At 42.5% G+C, this 20336-nt stretch overlaps 1 protein-coding gene across 1 annotated transcript in view; it reads right to left on the minus strand.

The window, feature by feature from the left end:
• The window catches only part of fmn2b (formin 2b), a 399672-nt gene that overhangs the window by 157999 nt on the left and 221337 nt on the right, over positions 1-20336 (minus strand). Inside the window, exon 8 of the mRNA XM_078557267.1 lies at positions 10535-10596. Within this exon, the coding sequence (XP_078413393.1) occupies positions 10535-10596 (62 nt within the window). The remainder of the gene's footprint in view (positions 1-10534; positions 10597-20336) is intronic.

A 20336-nucleotide genomic window follows, 5' to 3' on the forward strand; every position in this document is an offset into this window, starting at 1 on the left:
TTGACTCTAATTCACCAAATTTCCTTTTACTCCGATTACTCTTTCTTCCTTTATCCTTAAATTTAATGAGATAGGATTATTGGACCTGCCGTGCATGAGGCCACACAGGGCCCATTAAACTCACCAATTCACAGTTCCAGCGATTTACAGTGCAAAAATATGATCTGAAAGGCAAGATAAAAAATCCAATTTACCGCACTCACTGCAAGACTGGCTGCTCCAGCAATTTCCAGCCCACAAGACAGATTTGTTGCAGTATGAACTACCTATAAATTGCAGTTATAGATCCATACTTCATCCAAAAGTGCTTCACAGTTCACAAATAATACTTGAAGTGTAGGTATTGCTTTGTAGCAGTCAGCTTCTGGACAAAATCCCACAAATAGCTAATGAGACAGGTGACCAAATGGATTTATTTTCCTGGGGCTCGATGGATGTACATTGCCTGGGAACGGGGACAACTCTTCTCCATGGTGCCATTATATTTTCTCCACCCACCTGAACAGACAGGTGGTTGCTCAGGTTAAACGTTTCACTTGAAAGGCAACACTTTCATCAAAGCAACAGGCCTTCGATGTTGCCGGTGACCATAAGGGAAGTTGGAGTGCGTGTTCACAAAAAAAAAATGGGTGACGGTAAGAAGAGACTCCAAGGCTCACTCTCCCAGAGGCTGTCCTAGAAATAAGGGACAAATGGGACAAAGAGTCAAAATAAGGGACAATCCCTAAAAATAGGGGATAATTGGTCACCTTCTTAAGAAGGGGTAGGGGTGGCTGGATGAGGGTGAGAATGGGAGGATGAGGGTGAGGGGGGTGAGTGAGTGAATGAGTGTGAGAGAGAGAGAGAGAGAGAGAGAGAGAAAGGCCAACGAAGGAAGGGAACTCTCAATAAATGGCAACTAATTGAGAGGAGTTGAGGAAGTAAGGGACCTTGGAGTGCATGTTCACAGGTCCTTGAAAGTGGCAGGACAGGTGGACAATGTGGTCAAGGAAGCACACGGAACACTTTCCTTTACTGAATACAAAAGCAGGGATGTAATGATGGAACTGTATAAAATGCTGGTTAGGCCACAGCTGGAATTTTGTGTATAGTTCTGGTCACCACATTACAGAGAGGACAGGATTGCTCTGGAGTGCAGAGGAGATTTACAAGAATGTTGCCATGGCTTGAAAATTGCAGCAATGAGGAGAGATTGGATAAGCTAGAGTTGTTTTCCTTAGAACAAAGGAGGCTAAGGATTAACCTAATTGAGGCGTACAAAATTATGTGGGGCCCAGATAGGGTAGGTAGGAAAGACAGGTTTCCCCTAGTGGAGGGGTCAATTACCAGGGGGCATAGATTTAAGATGATTGGTAGAAGGGTTAGAGGGGACGTGAGGAAACTTTTTTAACCAAGAGGGTGGTGGGCACCAGGAATTCACTGCCTAAGTTGGTAGTTGAGGCTAAAACGCTCAGCTCATTTAAAAAGGTACCTGGATCTGCATCTGAAGTGCTGTAACCTGCAAAGGCTATGGACCAAGTGCTGGAAAGTGGGATTAAAATGAGCGGCTAGTTTCTCTCTTTCTTTTTTTTGGCCAGCTCAGACACGGTGGGCTGAATGGCCTCTTTCTGCACCAGAACTTTTTTATGGTCCCCTGGAAAGGGCAAGCGATTTCTTACATCACTCATTGTTGCCCTGACTTTGACAACAGGTATGAAGTGGCCAGCTTAGTCAGTTATCCTATGCTGCAAGCAGGGAGGCGACCTTACCAGTCCTCATCTTCCCAATACCAGTATGTAGCAGGGCAGTCAGTCATTAGTAAAAGTACATCAGGCTTCTTATGGTACTCCACTAAAAGCTACTCTGAACCTGAACTAATTCCTCTGGACAAGGAGCTTACATGAACCCGCTTCCAAGCGATACCTTTCATTCCAGCTACATATTTGTGACTACATTACTATTTCCGGTTTTGCAGCTCCCATACATTACACCAGCAAGAAGTGGACTGAAAGACTGAAGTCGGATTGTGACAATTTCATTTCATTTGACCAATATCCTTTTTTTTTAATAGGAAAAACAGGTAGAGACTTGTATTTTTAATAGTGCTTTTCACGACCACTGAACATCTCAAAGCTCTTCACCCTAAGACCATAAGATGTAGGAGCAGAAGTAGGCCATTCAGCCCACCAAGTCTGCTCCACTATTCCATGAAATCATAGCTGATCTGATAATCCTCAACTCCACTTGCCTGGCTTTTCCCCATAACCCTCGATTCCCTTATTGATTAAAAACCTGCCCATCTCCGCCTTGAATACACTTAACGGCCCAGTCTCCACAGCCCTCTGCGGTAAAGAATTCCACGGATTGACTACCCTCAGAGAAGAAATTCCTCATCATCTCCGTCTTAAGTGGGCAACCCTTTGCTCTGAGATTATGCTGCCTGGTCCTAGGCTCTCCCTCCCACTAGGGGAAACAACCGCTCAGCATCTACCCGTACTTTTTGAAGTGTAGTCACTGTTGTAATGTAAGAAATGCAGCAGCCAATTTGTGTTCAGCAAGCTCCCACACAGCAACGTGATAATGATCAGATAGTCCATCTTTTTTTCTGATGTTGATTGAGGGATAAATATTGGCCAGGACACTGGGGATAATTCCTCTATTCTTCTTCGAAAGAGTGCCATGGGGATCTCTAACAGCTACCCAAGCAGGCAGTTTAACGTTTCAACTGAAAGACAGAAAAAGCACACATACTGCCAAAAGACACCCACTAATGACGTCCTACTAACTCAAGCCTATACAGCCCTCTACGTAAATACAAGGAAATCCCATAAAGAAAATTTGATATGATCACAGCGCACAGTAATTATAAAAGAATGCATTGCTTCATAATTATTTATGATTTATAGCCACTGTCTGAATATTTAGGAAGCATTTCATCTTCTGAATAATTTACCCTTTCCAGTTTTATTATACCCATATGGTCTAGGATTTTATGCAGACATGATACATCCTGGCAATATTTTTTTTCCCTTTGCCAAAGGCATGGTCATCTGGTTTAGTTTCATGAAAAAAGTAAACAAAACAATGCCATCTTGCAATGGTAGTAACATTCCCACTGATCTACAGCTTAAAGCCTTACACGCAAGAACAGTGTTTCCAAATTTAAACGGACTGTAGGCAAACTGGCAGATGTGGTTAATGCTTCACTAAAATATTCACGAGTGATATCACGTTCATTGGAACCGTCAAGGTTGCAGAGATTTTTCTTCCTAAAACGGAGCTAAATAAAAATGTTTAGCTTGTACCCATCTTTCCACACCCCCTTCTCAGAAGCAGGTCAGTCACAGTTAAAGAACCAGATGCATCAAATTTGTCTCTCAGACTGTTCTAAGAGTTAATCCCATTGTGGGTTTGTCTTTATTTAAAGTGGCACTTGTCTCCAATTTTCGGCCTCCCACCAATGCCCATGACCACAAAACAAAATACTTCCCGCCAGCTGTGGGGAGAGAGTCTGGCCCATAGGCTTTGTGATCTCACGCTGCCAGTAACCAGCTGAAGAAATGGCTTTTCTCACCATTTTGTCTTAATTTAATTTTCAGGATCACTTATCCCTGCTCTTCAAGCTCCCTTAGACTCCCACCTCTGCTGTTAAACAGTTGGGCTGACTGAGACTGACAAGCTTCTTTCCAAGCCAACTGTAAATGCCTAATGGACCAATTGCTTGAAGACACAAGTTTCCAGTCTGACTTGACTATCCTGTAAATTTTCACCCGACTTTATTAAGAGACACCAAACCCAACGTCAGAGATGCTGTCTTTCAGATGAAACTTTGAGTCATGGCCCTGTCTGCCCTCTCACACAAAAGATCCCCCACAACACTATTTGTATCAATTGCAGGGGAGTTCCCCCCGGTGCCCAGGCCAACATCTTCCCCTCAACCAACACCTAAACTGGACAATGATGTGTCTTTTATTTCATTGCTGCTTGTGGAAACTTGCCGTGTGCAACTTGGTTGCTGCATTTCCTATTTTACAAGTAGCTACACTTCAGAAGTACTTCACTGATTTGAAGCACCCTGAGGTCATGAAAGTTCATATTAGGAACACAGCAAGTTGGAGGTGTAACCCGGTCTTCTCTTACTGTGACATTCACATAACAGCATCTAGCACCCTCGCCACCCCACTCTCAATGGGCTTTAACTCGTTCCTTGAAGGTATTTCCTATTGAGGCAAGACACCAACAGCTGCTTGGTACCTTAAGCAAGTGTGAATCTGGACAGGTGTGTGTAAACAGGCCAATAAATTGTACACACGAACACGGACCTGTTCTTTCCCAAAGTCTTCACATACATTCCTCTCAGCAGACATCACTAAATCTCAATAGGCCTTTATTTTCCTGTTCATGGTTCAGGAGCACTAAGGTCAACTGTTGTACATCAACTGTTACCCCAGCAGCAAGAGATCATACAGCATTAACCAGGAATCGTATCTAAGTGCTTCTTGTCTTTAAGGTTTACGACTAGCCTTTTACCTGCAAAAAGTATTAGAACCCATCTCTCTTTAAAATAGAATCCCCTGCTAGCAAATTGTAGCCCATGTTGCAGTGACTAAGAACAGACTCAACTTGGCCAGTGAAACCAGTCTAGTTCAGAAATTTAAAGCTGCAGTGCAATCATGAAAAAAAGGCTTGCATTTATATCGTGTTTTTCACAGCCACCAGATGTCTCAAAGCATTTTACAGCCAACAAAGTACTTTCTGGATTGTAGTCACTGTTGTAACATAGGAAATGCAGCAGCCAATTTATGCAGAGTAAGCTTCCACAAACAGCAATGTGACCAGATAACCTGTTCATTGAGATGTTGATTGAAGGATAAACAATGGCCAGCAGGCCAGGATAACTCCCTTGCTCTTCTTCAAAATAGTGTCATTGAATCTTTTACATGCACTTGAGCAGGCAGAGTGGAGACGGGGTGGAGAGAATCTCTCAGTTTAATGTCTTATCCAAAAGAGAGCACCTCCGACAGTGCAGCACTCCCTCAGTACTGCACCAGTGGGTCCGCTTTGATTTTTGCACTCAAGCTCTGGAGTGTGGCTTGAACCCGGAACCTTGTGACTCAAGAGGAAACAGCGCTACCCATTGAACCACAGCTTATATTTTTAAAAATGTCTGCAAACAAAAGCACAACCCTGTGTCTGCATGATTTTGTGAACTGACAATAGAAACTCAGAAGAGTCCAGGATCATTGAGCAGAGTGGTCAACATAGTTGAGACAGGCTGCAGCCTGAAAAATTGGGACTTGGACAGAACTATAAGTTCTACATGAGATACAGAACACACACATTGTATTATACAATAAAATTGAATAAATCAGGCATGGGAAATGTATACACTGATGTTGATTCTTTTTCAGGCCAACTATTTTGATATAACCACTGTGTCTGCAGCAATATACACAAGCTTACAAAACTAGAGGGACAATTGCTTTCATCTCTGGCTCCAAAGGATGTACTTATTACTACCCGATGACAAGTGAAGCACATAAAACATTCTCATGAGAATGTTTTTCAAAAATCTAAAAAGTTTCAAACTTATCAAAAATAGCATGACCACCATTAGCCTTGAGCCAACACAGAAAAGATCAAAAAGACTTGAAAGAAGAACACGACTTTGTGATCCATTTCAAATGATTTAGTCATAAACAGAATCCTCAGTCAAGTGATGTGAACCGTGTGCTGCAGTGCTATAGCGGGGGAACAGAACATTATTACAAGCCGCATTTCTCCGCTAGTGTGGCAATGGTCCCTCTCACTACAATGCCAATAGGACTTAGCTGTGCTCAGGTTTCCCCATAAAGTCTCGAGGGGGAGGAGGGGGTTGGACCATCATTCAAAATGAAGTCGTAACTGAGTGTTATTCCTTTCATATGGTCAGTGCTTGCAAAACAAGTTCCGAAAAATTTATCCGCCAGTAAATCATATTTTCAGTACAGGCACTATAGAGATAGCAGGAATATCGTGAGCCGAGCAGAGAAAAGAAGTCATAATAACAAGCAAGATTCTGCCATACTACAGTAGCTCCTGGATCAGATTGGAACTTGAACCAATTTATTATTTCTAAACTGCAAGTGAAGTTAAATTCAAGTGTTTGATTATCTTCCATCAGCAAATGTCAACATACATTTATAACAGTTAAATATCGATTTACAAACACATCAGCTTCCTGATACCATAAAGTGGTGCAGATTAAAAAACATATCCTCAACATTTGGAATAAACGGGCTAAATCACACACATTCCAGCGGAATAAAATTGTAATGCCTTGCTTCTTAGCTTGCCTATGTATCGCTCCTTTTTAAAAGCTTAACCTAAACAATATTTTAACTAACTCCCAAAACACTTGACGCAACCACAAATATGTACACTGGACAGCATTTATCTTCTTACTTTTAAAATTTTTGCAAAGAACAGGGGGGAGATAAATGCGTATAAATGCAACTAGTTATGGTTTCTAATTTTTGATATCTCTGTACAAGAAGCAAACCATTCAACAAATACTCCTGCACTTAAAGTGTCATGGCACATTTATTGATATTTACTTCTGAATCTGTAACAAAAAAAAGTGCTTCTCTGCAAACTTGCCAACTGCTAACTCAATTAGCATCTGTAACTCTTTGACCTTGACTTCTCAAATTGACACATCTTGAAACAAGGAGAATAGAGCGAGGAAATGTTTTGCTCATATTGGTTGAAGGTGTGTCGCTCATGTATCAGCATTATCTTTGCGACCTTCTTTAAGCACTAAGCTCCTGCACTCTCAAACTCTCGCTCTAGTTCTCACCACCTTGATCCTTCACTCAAACCCGTTGCTTAGACCATGATACCCACTTTCTCTCCTCCTGCTTGATGTTCACTGTTCTTCCTTTGCAATATTAAGGATTTTGAAACTTATTCTTGTATGAGTGTTTGAGGAATTCAAGCATCTTTTTAAGCAATCACAAAACACATTTTACAGTAGTATGTTGGTTCAGAAGAGAAAGAAAGCTATTCTTTATGATGCTGCAGACGGAAACATTAACACTCCATATCTGCAATGATGGCTCCAATTTGCATCTATGCTAGCCTGCCTTAAAAAACTGCTACATTGAAAGGTATCTGCTGCCATGTTTTTACATAACTAAACTCAAATTGATGACTGAATCCAAAGGGTGGGGGTGGAGGGGAGTGGGGGGGGGGGGGGAAATCCACAAATCTGGATTGCTTGAGGCATAACTATTAAGCTAACAACTTGGACTATCTGCCTAGGTGATGGTCTATGAAGGTGGTCTTTCTCTGCTCAGGGCCTTACTTTCCAAACTCATCACAATGGTGACTCCTTTTCTGAGATGAGAAGATTACTGCACCGTGTCTCTATAGGCCCTACGAGAAGCTGTGGGGGAACAAATTTAGCATAAAAATTAGGATTAAATTAAGTCCTTGGTTGTGCAATTTTGTGATAGGTAAATGAAAAAGCCTGAGCAGAGCATCTAAGAAGCAAATCAACCTCACTATCTCTATTAGAACTTGGAGCTTTCCCCAAATGTTAGCCAACCCCCTGGGCTCGGTTGGGGAGGAAAGGAGACGAGACGTAAGATACAATATCAATAAACACGCAGCCAATATAATGCTTGCTTTGCAAATGTAGTTGCTGCCTTTCTAGCATTGCTCGTTTGTGATCTGGACGTTATGGATGTTTAATTATTGGTCCATTCTATTTTAGCTGTAGAATTTGCAAAAGAAGAATGTATATGTCTCTTTTTTAAGTGATGACAACATAAAACTTTATACATCAACATCACAACCATGACTGGACTTCCAGGTAAATTAGAACAGGCAAACAGCCGAATTACAAAATTTGTAACTAAGCCTAAAATCTACATCCATTTTTGCACCCCATTACCAATGCATGTAGAATACAGCAGTATTTAAATTACTGCAGGGCGACACACCATATTGATGTTCCAGTAAGAAGTACTCACCTCATCAGTGTTATTTGTACCTAATAAGGAACCAACTCAAGAGCAACAAGGCTCTGGATGTCTTGTTTATCCTGAGCTAGGGAATGGCACGTAACAAGGAAATAACGAAGGGGATAAGGTAAAACATTCAGCAAGGTTTCCCGTTATAGCTCCGGCTGCAATTCAGGACAAACCGCTCCCAGAAATACCTGACCAAATGATCCTGAAGGCTGCCCTTTACATGCTGTCTGCTTTAAGGGACAGGTTACTTAAGTCAAGAAAGCCCTCTATTTGTGGTTTTTTAAAATTAGAAAATGGTTTTGCTGCTTCAGAAGTTTGTTGCCGAATGGAATCAGTCCACCAGTGTGCAAAAGACCATGTTCTCAGTACTGTGCCACTCACTCTCTCCCTCTTATTATCTGGTGCATCTGGAAGCAGATGAAGGGGAAATGACCACAAACCCACTTGACGGCTGCTGACGTCACTTGCCATGCCTTTTGCTGAGCCTCTAATAGTGTGTTCCATGCCACCGAGTGAGAACCCTTTCCTTGCCCCCTGTCATTCCAACTACTTCACCCTGCCTGGAACATGGAGAGAAGCTTTTCAGTCATACCAGCATGATCCTCCTAATCCTGCACCATCATTTTCCATACCCACACTTTCCTTAATTCTCCACCCGTAGCTTGGCACCACGGTGCCCATTCACTAGCTCGCTCCAAGGTAGACCGTGGATGCCACTCCAGCCCTAGTACAGCAGCACAAACTCATTTATAGGGGAGAGGGGCTTTAAACAAATATGAAAATCACTGACATGAAGTTCATATATAAGGACTTGCCATTCATCATATGAGTGCCTAGATAAAAACCTTGCTTCATTTTTACGATAAAAATGCCAGCTCTCCCATGGGGCTTTACCTGAACCTGCCCCTTTAATGGTGCCTTTAAGACTATCGTCTGTCTTCATGATACTGTTGTCAAGACACCTCCTTTATTTTAATTGAGACTAAGTGCAACTTTATACACAGTTCTTTCTAGACTCTGGGGACTAATTGTTCCTGGACAGTGCAGGCAAATTACCCTAAAAAGAGATTAGGAAGGTCATTTGGCCTATTTTAGTTCAGTTACGTAACAAAAAATATAAATCCCCATTCAATTGTCTCTTAAATGTATCAAAGTTCGTGTCTCCACCACTTTGCCCAGAAGTGCTTTACAAGCGCTAACTACTCTCTGCATGGAGGACCCACGTCATAAACCTGTCTATCACCAGTTTGCACTGTGCTCTGTCGTTCTGCATTCATGATGTATCTTGAGGTAGGGTTCCAAATTTACTTCCTTTCTAATAACACTGAATATTTCGAGTACAAGTAGGGGATCCCTCCTTAGCTGCCCCCCTTCAAAACTGAAGAGCTGCTAGTTTCTCCAGGAAAGCCTTCTGCGGGAGTACCGTCTATAAATAAAGTGCTTTCCAAGCCGCAAGCTTTAGGTTTTATACTTGGTTACAAGATGCCGATTGTTACTTTGACCCATAGAGTAGCAACGGTTCCCCCCAAATATTTGGCGATATAATTAATTTTGCTTTGCATTATTTCAGGAAGAATAGTTTGTGCTACAGAAAATGGAAGTCAAACAACGTACAACAACCTTGATCCTTCCTGTGAGTGACACATACGTAAACCTGTGACTGGTAGAAGGCCTTGTAGAAAACTCTTCTGCTAACCAGTAGTTGAAGCTGGTTTATTCTGCTGAGAGTTAAGGTGAAAATGTCTCAGTGCTACTAGGTAGCATTTTCCTTCGTTTCTGAACAGGGAACACAGTTTAAGTTTTTAAAACTATGTATACACTGGAGTTTTATTGGGACCTAACACATGACATTTGCAATGTAACTCAATATCGTAATGTTGAATTGTGAACGTTGCTACTGAAAAGGAATGTGCTCCGAGTTCAGGCACCTTTTTGTGCACTGAATAATTGAGGTCAGGAATAAATGCTCCCAATTTGGTCGCGAGTGCTGCGATGAATTAAACTCGAAAAATCTGTATAAAAATTGGTCAGGACTCAATAAATGCTCATAGTGCCCCTTAAATGAAGCGAGTCAAATCTAAACCTTTTGCTTATTTCCACAGGCTACAAACATTAACCTCCTTACATTCCATAAAGCTGAGCATTCACATTTTAACTGTGACTTATTTCATACAACCCCCTGTGTTAACCTTACATAACTGGACTCAATGAAAGCCTTGCAATTGGGATTTTGCCACCAGGTGGAGGATGAATGCCGAGGTATAAAATGGCAAAATATTATTGCTTTGAATTTCCTACTGCTATAGCATGAAGAATAGGCAGAGAATCAGATTACGTTAAATAAAGGATTGTTTTGGAATGAAACAGTAGCTCAGCTACAATACCAAGTATGCAGCATCATTGCATTACCACATAAGCTAACATGTGGCTTTGAGCGTTGGGGTTAACTGCCCTGTTCCTCTGACTGCTTAGTTCCGAAAGCTTGCACTTCTGTTGCTGTTGGTTTTTTTTTTAAAACTGTCTTTAGTCCCAATACTCACATTCTCATACAAGGCTTGAAGGGTCTCCAGGTCAACCACAGAATTGTCCAAGTTCAGAACAGCTGTCAAAGGGACAAAAGAAATAGTTGTCAAAATGATGACAAGTCAGTTGTGAAAGGTTAATAAAGCACAAAAGTGCTCAATGGCTGCGGAGGTGACCTGCTGGTCAGATTGGCTTATGAGCTTTGGCTGCGCTAATGCTTGGAATTGTGCTCTGGCAAGAATTACAAACTAGCACACTGGCGGAGCCAGGTGTCAACAGCCACAAAGTTCCACCACATGCACACACACAGACTCCATTATCACAGCCAAAGCCAGAGATCAGAGAGATGCTTCAGACAAGGCTTGCCGATTGACAGGGCGAATTATGAAAGCAACACCATAACAAAACGGGCACATTCTCAGCTCTGCTAGGTGTCAACCCTGGGATGACTAATCCAGAACTCAGTTCGCCAGTTAACTTCAAGACCGTGACAAGGGTCAAATCCTCCGCATATAAATCTGACAGTTTTAGTGGAGATTTTGAATATTTCTTATCCATTCCCACAAATTTCTATGCAAGACACAATGGGAGGTCCGCACTTCTCACGGAATCTCTCATTATTAATCCGATTGCAGTCTGCGGCTGTGGAAATTGGTAAGCAGACTTTCAATTAATTCAATTTGCTTCTTGACAGCAACATCACTGCAATGCATACATTTTAAATGGTTATATGATTAACTGCAACATAAACACAATGCATTTTGAGCGAGTTATATAGTGAACTGACATTATCTACCCATGACCTGCGTTTACAATACTTTGCAGATGATGTTTTGTATATACTTTTCCCGGCAGCAACATATCAAATCATATAAAATGCAGCACATGGCCTGTCATTCTGAAGGGTCTGCTCCTACTCATTTCACTTACAGCTGAATTCCAGTCAAGCCTGCGACACAAAAGTTACAATAGTTTATCAGACAACTGAGGAATCAGCATCACTGCTGTGGTCAGCTTTCACAGAGTCATTAAAAGCCCAGAACTTTAAAAAAAAAATATTCTTTCATGGGATGTGAGTGTCATTGGCAAGGCCAGCATTTGTTGCCCATCCCCGGTTGCCCTTGAGCTGAGTGGCTTGCTAGGCCATTTCAGAGAGCAGTCAGGAGTCAACCACATGACTGTGGGCCTGGAGTCACATGTAGGCCAGACCAGGTAAGGATGGCAGATTTCCTTCCCTAAAAGGATATTAGTGAACCAATGGGCTTTTACAACAAATCGATAAAGTTCATGGTCACCATTACTGAGATTAGCTTTCAATTCCAGATTTATTAATTGTGTTAAATTCCACCAGCTGCCATGGTGGGATTTAAACCCATGTCCCTAGCATATTTGGCTGGGCCTCTGAATTACTGGTCCAATTATATTATCCACACACCACCACTAAGAATATTTGGAACACTGATTATAGTGCTGTGTATTAATCCCCCCCAACGCACAGTTCTGCCTAAACTATTACAGTGACAGTTTTTGACAGAAAGTGGCTAGCTTTTTTCCCCCTTCCCCACCCCCAATTTTCCTAAAGGCATCGATTCCTGTTGGGCATGGTTCCGTGGACTCTATGACCTTGCCAAAATGACAATTCTTCATGCATGAGCTTAGGGAGGTTCAGATTGTTCAGCAATGCTCATTGCTCTCCCTGCCCGATATTCAACATTTCCCAACAATGGGTCACTGGATAGTGATCAGGTGCTGAATGCAGACGGATATTCCTCCTCCTTAACCAAGGGTGCTGTATCCAACAAAAGCAATCCTGCTGCCAACCTGGCTGAAATCAGCTAGTTAAGCACAGAGCAGGGTTCAGTTTGTTCACCTTCTGGGCTGTATGACCAAGTCACATGCAGCTTTTACAAAGGGCAACTAGGGGGAAAGCTTTGCCACTTCAAACTTAAGCTCACCTTCAAAGCCAGTTTGCACTTTTATCATGATTCAAGTTGATACTTAAGTACAGGGAATGTGGTTGATAGCAAAAATGAACCAGAATGTATGATCAACTGGGGGCAGGGGGGTGGATTTTGACTGAAACTGGTTAGTAACCATTTTTCTCTCCCCACCCCCATATACATTCACTAATTACAGTTCATTCCTTCTTGTTTAGCAAACGGCTGGAGTACAGTTCAAACAAATTTTCATCCCCCAAAAAGATGGGGTTTTTTTGAAAATGGTCCCCACTTGACTGCAGTGAATACTGATTACAATTGTGAACACCAATTTGCAGTACTGTATAATATTGCATTATACCACATACATGACATAGAAATTTATTAACCACCTCCTCTCACTGTTATGTCACGTTCACATTGGGTAGCCTATTATTCCCCAAAAACATGGGGCATAACAAAAGCAAAGATTCATTAGCCTTTAGTTGACACTTAGGGCTCTATTATCAGATTGTTCAACATAGCAACTGGAAGTATAGATGCATACATAGACAGCACTGCTGTACATATTGTCTTATTTGATTCACTGTGTCTAACCATTGAATTGAATTGAACAAGGGCAGCAGACACATGGGACCACCACCTGGAAGTTCCCCTCCAAGCCACTCACCATCCTGATTGGAAATATATCACCGTTCCTTCACTGTTGCTGGGTGAAAATCCTGGAGCTCCCTTCCTAACAGCACTGTGGGTGTACCTACACCATATGGACTGCAGCGGTCCAAGAAGGCAGCTCACCACCACCTTCTCAAGGGCAATAGGGATGGGCAATAAATGCTGGCCCAGCCAGCGATGCTCACATCCCATGAATGGATAGAAAATAAAATAAAATTAAGGCACACTTAATATTATTTAAAACATTTAAATTTTGCCTCCCATACAGCAATAACAAGGCAAAATTTCTGATAAATAAAATGTGACGCCCTATGCCACTTACAATAAAGGATGGAAAAAGACAATAAGAAGCTATTACCATGGCTTTTCACTCGCTATTTTTAAGATTGATCAGTTTACTAACTATAAAAATGATCAATACAAAAAAGAGAGAAAATTGCAAGAGTCTGGAATTATTAAAAAATACAGCACACCTCTATCATTCATGAAAGAGTATGATGACTTCTTTATTGGGGCAATTGGTACAAACAGACACTTTTTCCGACATTTTTACGGCCTGAGTTTAGTGGGCTGTTCAAACCCCATGTCATCGGGTAGGTGGGATGACTGCTGAGAGATTAAGCTCTGCTTGTGCCCCTCACCCATATCTTACAGTCAATTGGAACACGCTTCCCCAATAAGCTGGTGACGCCCTTGGGTGAGGATGAAAAAAAAAGGATGAAAGGCAAAGACATTCATGAGCAGACATTGCCGAGATGTGTTGTCTCACCAGGATTTACAGCAGTATTAAGGTAGCCTCATTCAAAGAAATAAAGATAAGTGTCTAACCATTTCCAAACAAACGGCAGACTTATTTCTGCAGCCTGGGTTGTCCAGACCAACATTTTGCCTGGACCCACAAATAGTAAAAGTCAGTAGATCAGTAGTATTTGATCTGAACAATGCTGAGGAGACAGTCATGTTTGCTCATGTGCCAAACACAATTTTGACATTACTCTCAACTGTGGCATAATGCCAGTTCTCAAAAGGCAGTTTCAGGTTGAAAGTCGTCCCTGTCCACACGGTCAACGTTATCATACGTGGTTCCCATTCTCCCTTCCAGGATGGCTCTTGAAAATGGAAGCAGCATAGTAATCACTGAAGCTAGGGCGGATGATAGAGACTGGCGCTGCAGCCTGACAAAACAATCCATGCTGTGAACATGAATAGGATAGTGGATGCTACATGGGAGACCAAAGTGCAGGAGAAATCACTTGCATATGGGTCTATGAAGAGGGCTGCTGCCATCTGGAGTACACTTTACCAGTATTACAATGCTTTGGATTAAGATTCTCTAAGTGCAAGCATTCGTTAGAGGCATAACTCACTTAGAAGAACCTCAAACAGACCAGTCTTAAATAAAAAGGTCACTAATGTTTGGAGACAGATTTCTCTTGAAAAAAGTCATAGGATTATGTAGTGATCCCCAAAAATATTTCAAAGGGAAAGAGATATTCTTCAAATATTAAGCTTTATGATAAAGTTCTAATGCATGTTTACCTTATCTCAAGCATTGCCAAATTTTCTAAGCAGAAGTTTCACAAATAAAATGTTAAGACATTTTAACATACACATGGCATATCATAAATTGCAACATAGAATGTTTTCAGACCTTGATTCGAATCTTTAGAACTCCTATTTTAAGCTATTTTTTTTTAAATGAGCATCTCAATACCTAATCATTGCTGTTGTAAAGCAAATAAAATGCTCGAGTATTAGATGTGCAGTTACTGGATTAATGTCCATGTATGAAACATCAGACTCAAAAGGGATGATTTTAACCCAATTCACTCAACAGGAACTGTGCAGGCAGTGGGTTTGCACTGCAATACTGAAGCTTTGCTGCAAAACTACCCTATACAGTCATTTTAAAGAGCCTGATTTTATAAAGGCTGCCTCAACCCAGAGGGATGGGGGTCTAATTTCAATGGCAATGTTGTGTTCCAATGACACCATTTTAACAATTGGCCTAAGGCCCATATAGCCCTGGTTTCGCTATTACAGCTGGCAGCAACCTAGCTCCCGACTATGGGAGCCGTAGGTATCTAAGGTTTTATATAAAACAAAATTCTAAAAGAGTTGAGCGCCAGGAGGATCAGAAGCGTTGAGTCGTCTTTGCCCTGCACTTCTCACAGCTACCCCCACGCGACCCGACTCCACTCACCCTCAAAACTTTCTTCAGTCTGTTGGGGGACCATTTCTGACCCACCCCGCCCCACCACCACTAATTTTGAGATTCTCCCCTGCACTGCCACACCACCCCATCCCCTCCACCCCACCCACTTCACTGATGATGGTGACGTCTCAGAAGTCATTGACCTGAAAGGTTAACTCTGTTGCTCTCTCTACGGGTGCTGCCTGACCCATTGATTACTTCCAGGGGTTTCTACTTTAGTTTCCAATTTTCTGCCTCTGTAGTGTGCTTTGGTGCTATCCTTGGAGCCACTGATGTCTCTCAGTCCTTCATTCATGGCTGGAAGAGGGCTTAGAGGCATGAATATACAAAAGTGCTCAAACAAAAGCAAAATACTGCGGATGCTGGAAATTGGAAGAACAAACAAAAATTTGCTGGAAATGCTCAGGTCAGGCAGCAGCAGGTATTTATTCATTTAGGTACAATTCAGACAATTCCAACTACCCTTTAAAGCTACATTTCACAATGTTACAATATAATAAATCACTGTCATGACATCACCCACCTTTGGAATAAGCCAACCTCATTTGTTTGAGAGCTTTAAGTCAGAATCTAAAATTGTCCAAGTTTTCATTATGCTGATAACAGCTTAAACTGGAATCAGCTAGTCCACTTCAAACTAATCACAGGTTAAGGCAGCCTCACCGGACACGGATTACCGAATTACTAAACCACTCACCTTATCCTAGATGAGAAAGGCTTTTTAAATTAAAGCTTTTTAAATAGCAACACTCCCAATAAGGTCGGCATTTACTACAGTTTTCCCATTTCTGAGGTCTAGGCTCAAATCCAAACTTATGTGATGAAAGTCTCCATCTTTGATGGCCACAAGGATCCCGTGTGAATTGAATTTGGGAAGCCTCCAGGCCACATATTGGCATATTGGACAGACTAGACACATCAGGAAGTACACCGCCTCTGATACTGCATGCAAATGGAATAAATATTCCACCCCACAGTACTAGCACGCTCACCTTAATGAGAATGCGCACAGGCAAAAAAATAATGGTTACCTGACTCTCTGCATCTTTGATTTTACTTCCAATGCTGAAGACTATAAAAGCTGACAGAAAAGTTTTACGGGCTTGAAATAGGCAAAAAACGTTGAACTACAAAAAAAATAATGCAAGCATTAGAAAAATAACTGCACAGAAAACTCACCACATAAAGTATTCTTTCTTCTAATTACATTTAGAATTACTTTTCCAACAGTTTTTGAAGAGGAAACAGAGGGTCAAGGAAAATAAGGCGAATAGAAACACAGAAGGTGTGTGACTTGGAGGAGGACAGAAGGCGATTAAATGGCAGAAGTGATAATAGTGCAAGATAGTAGTGGACAACAATAAGCAAAATGAAAGGATGTATTACAAATGATGTGTAAACTTTGCAGCAGAATAACAGAGGGGAATGGAAGAATGGAAAATCTGGTAAAGTGCAGGGACTCCAGAATCGTGAAAGGAAAAAAGGCAGGTGATCCCCGTGTGCCGACCTGCCCGCGGCCACGCGCCGACCTGCCCGCGGCCACGCGCCGACCTGCCCGCGGCCGCGCGCCGACCTGCCCGCGGCCGCGCGCCGACCTGCCCGCGGCCGCGCGCCGACCTGCCCACGGCCATGTACATGTCAGGGACCCTCACTGTAAGCACCGTTTTCCCTGGTTCCATTCCTCCTTATAAAACTAGTCATCATCACATCTCCCAATTCAGACACAAGGTCATGTATCTCTGAAGTGTGAACCCCATCTTCCCCTCTCCACTGTTACTACCTGACGTGTAGCATCTTTCCAGCATTGTTTTATTTCAGATATCCAGTATTCTGCTTTACATTTTTTCCAAGAGGGTTGATTTAGATCAACCACCATAATTAAATAAAACTTTCCTACCACACGTAGGGCAATAAAGTGCTTGGCAGTTTCAGGACAATGTATTTTTTAATCAAGTGCAACGGCTGGCTATTAAAGAAAAATGAAATCTGTTGCTACATGGATTTAAAATAAAACATTCTCCAATACCATTAGCTTGAATATTCCCATCTCCAAGAAGAACTCAGCCAATTGTGTAAAAAGTCCAAACAGCTCAAATAGTCACACGTGTGGCTACAGCAACGAAAGAGCTGAAGACTGAATTATGTTAATGTTGCAATGTGTTCAGTGAGCTTCAATGACTTTTTTTAAAAAAAAGTACCGTAGGCTTTCAGCTGTCTAACACATTCATTACAAACAAATACACGCAAGATCAGCGCAGGACAATAACATAAAGACACAAAATAAACCTGAAACAGTTCAACAAAGTCTTGAAATGCAAAATCCAAGAATCCTGCTCGGTGTTTGAAAAAAAAGAGACAACACATTTTGCTGAACTGTTACAAAAATAACTCACTGGCAAAAAGCCAGGTATAGAATTACAAAATCATTCATTTCAACACCTACACCTTGCCTTTGTATAGTGTTCCTCATAAAAGAAAATATACTGAGTGCTTGGCGAGGCAGAAAAAGTAGACAGTAGGAAATGAAGTGGGCTGCGGGTTGGGGGTTGGTGGTGGTGGTGATGATGAGGGAGAGGAAAGCAGATCAGAACTTAATAAAATAGAAGGGTTTTAATAAAGGTTTAAGTCATCAGAAGGCAGCAGGGCAAGAATGTTTTGGAAAAGACTGTCATAGGGCAGGACAGTGTTGGAGTGCGACAGTGTGAGCACTACACGACCATTGACGAAACGGTTTTTTTTGTTAACATCACAGAGTTCCAAATACTTCCTGACTGCTAGTATAACTTTTATCCCATCTTGCAAGCTTGCATCCACAAAATCACTGGCAGCAGAGCTAGCAGTGCCAGGGCACCGGAGGTCTTAGTACCAGAGGTCTTATTACCAGAGGTGGACAGAGCGAGAGGCCTGGTGGGTGATGGGGAAGAGATGCCAGGAGAACCTCAAGGATCGTCCTCTGAAGGGAATGGGAACAAGTAGGCTGGGAGGTCAGTGCAAGGGTCTCACCCGGAGGACCTGTCAGCATTGTCACAAGAAGCTCAATAACCTCAAGGGTGGTGCAGGTCAGTGAATGCATCTTTGGAGGAATTCACACCCATGACAGCACCAATCTCTCACTTTGCTTAATGCAACACAATATCATCACTCATCCAGTAGCAATATCTGGCACTCAGGGCTCTCACTCAACATCCAGGCACTATCTCAACCTCACACCTAGCAATGCTGCCAGCCTCACATCCAAGCCTCTACATACCTCCAGCTATTCAGCTGTGGCAGGCACATTCACGCAAACACAGTGCTACACAATCACTGACATTCTGCCCTCGAGGGCAAGGTTGCAAATGACTGCTCAGAGCAGAGCAGAACTGGTGGGGGACAAGGATGCCTGCCTCTCTGGGGCCCCACCCAGATGGTTCTTGCCATTCTTGATTTTTTTGCCTTATGTCCCTTCTCAACTCCCAGCTCGTCTTCATCTTACCATCTGGCATGATGTGCAAGCTGCTGATGGTATGGCCATTGATCTCTTTGCCCTGCCTTCCACCTCACATCTCTTTCCTTCCCAGAACCTCCCTCTTTCTGACATTCTGCTGTCAGACACCGAAGACCTTCGACCTGCCCAGCCACAGAACACACGCAGCAGGAGAAAGAGCAATAGCACAGCACTGGAGAGACCCAATCACCTGATTTACACTCTCTGCCACCAGCTCAGATACTAACACTGGGAGACTGGTTCAGAGTTGGGGGACTGGTACAGAGTTGGGGGACTGGTACAGAGTTGGGGGACTGGTACAGAGTTGGGGGACTGGTACAGAGTTGGGGGACTGGTACAGAGTTGGGGGACTGGTACAGAGTTGGGAGACTGGTACAGAGTTGGGAGACTGGTACAGAGTTGGGAGACTGGTACAGAGTTGGGAGACTGGTATAGAGTTGGGAGACTGGTACAGAGTTGGGATCAACATGTGGTTAGTCACCGGGCACAAGTGGGCTGCATTCAGACCAAGAGGAAAGAATTGCCTGTGCACCAGTTCACCAGAGGGGGAGGTTATAGATGGAGAGTTTTGATGGGGCAGCATAACGCTGATGGATACACGACGAGATGCTGGGTGCATTTTGTGGCCTGCCAGATAGCCACCTGTCATCGTCAAGGAACATGGGCGAGTTCGACCCCACTAGACAGAAGGCATTGCACACAGCTTGCCTTCTCTGCAGCCACTTCTCTGTCTCCCTGTTGTGTTGCAGATCATATCTCTTGCTGTCTTTCTGTGGACAGGTCACCAAACCCTCTGACCTCCCTGTGATGATGAAGCAACACTCCTTGCCAAATCCAGTAACTCACCACAAAACCTTCAAAAATACTGCCAGGAATATTGAATAGCATAAGTTAGTCTTAATTAGCTTAGTTACAAGTTGATTGCCTGGACCTTTGAATAATATTAGTGACAGGGATCCAGTGGCTTTCATCTGCATATAGATTGGGCAAATCAAATTAGTAACAATACTGTAGAGAAGGAATTCCTGGAGTGTACACGGGATGTTTTTCTGGACCAATAAGTTGAGGAACCAACTAGAGAACAGGCCATCCTAGACTGAATATTGTGTAATGAGAAAGGAATAATTGGCAATCTAGTTGTGCGAGGCCCCTTGGGGATGAGTGACCATAATGTGATAGAATTCTTCATCAAGATGGAGAGTGACCTAGTTGATTCTGAGACTAGGTTCTGAATTTGAATAAAAGAAACTACAATGGTATGAGGCGCGAGTTGGCTATGATGGATTGGGAAATGTTACTTAAAAGGATGACAGTGGATAGGCAATGGCAAACATTCAAAGAGTGCATGGATGAACTGCAACAATTGTTTATTCCTGTCTGGTGTAAAACTAAAACAGGAAAGGTGGCCAAACCATGGCTTACAAGGGAAATTAGAAGTCGTATTAGATCTAAGGAAGAGACATACAAATTGGCTAAAACAAAACAAACCTGAGGATTGGGAGCAA

This window comes from Cetorhinus maximus, chromosome 14 (genome assembly GCF_964194155.1).
Source record: "Cetorhinus maximus chromosome 14, sCetMax3.hap1.1, whole genome shotgun sequence".
In the NCBI taxonomy this organism is placed as follows: domain Eukaryota; kingdom Metazoa; phylum Chordata; class Chondrichthyes; order Lamniformes; family Cetorhinidae; genus Cetorhinus; species Cetorhinus maximus.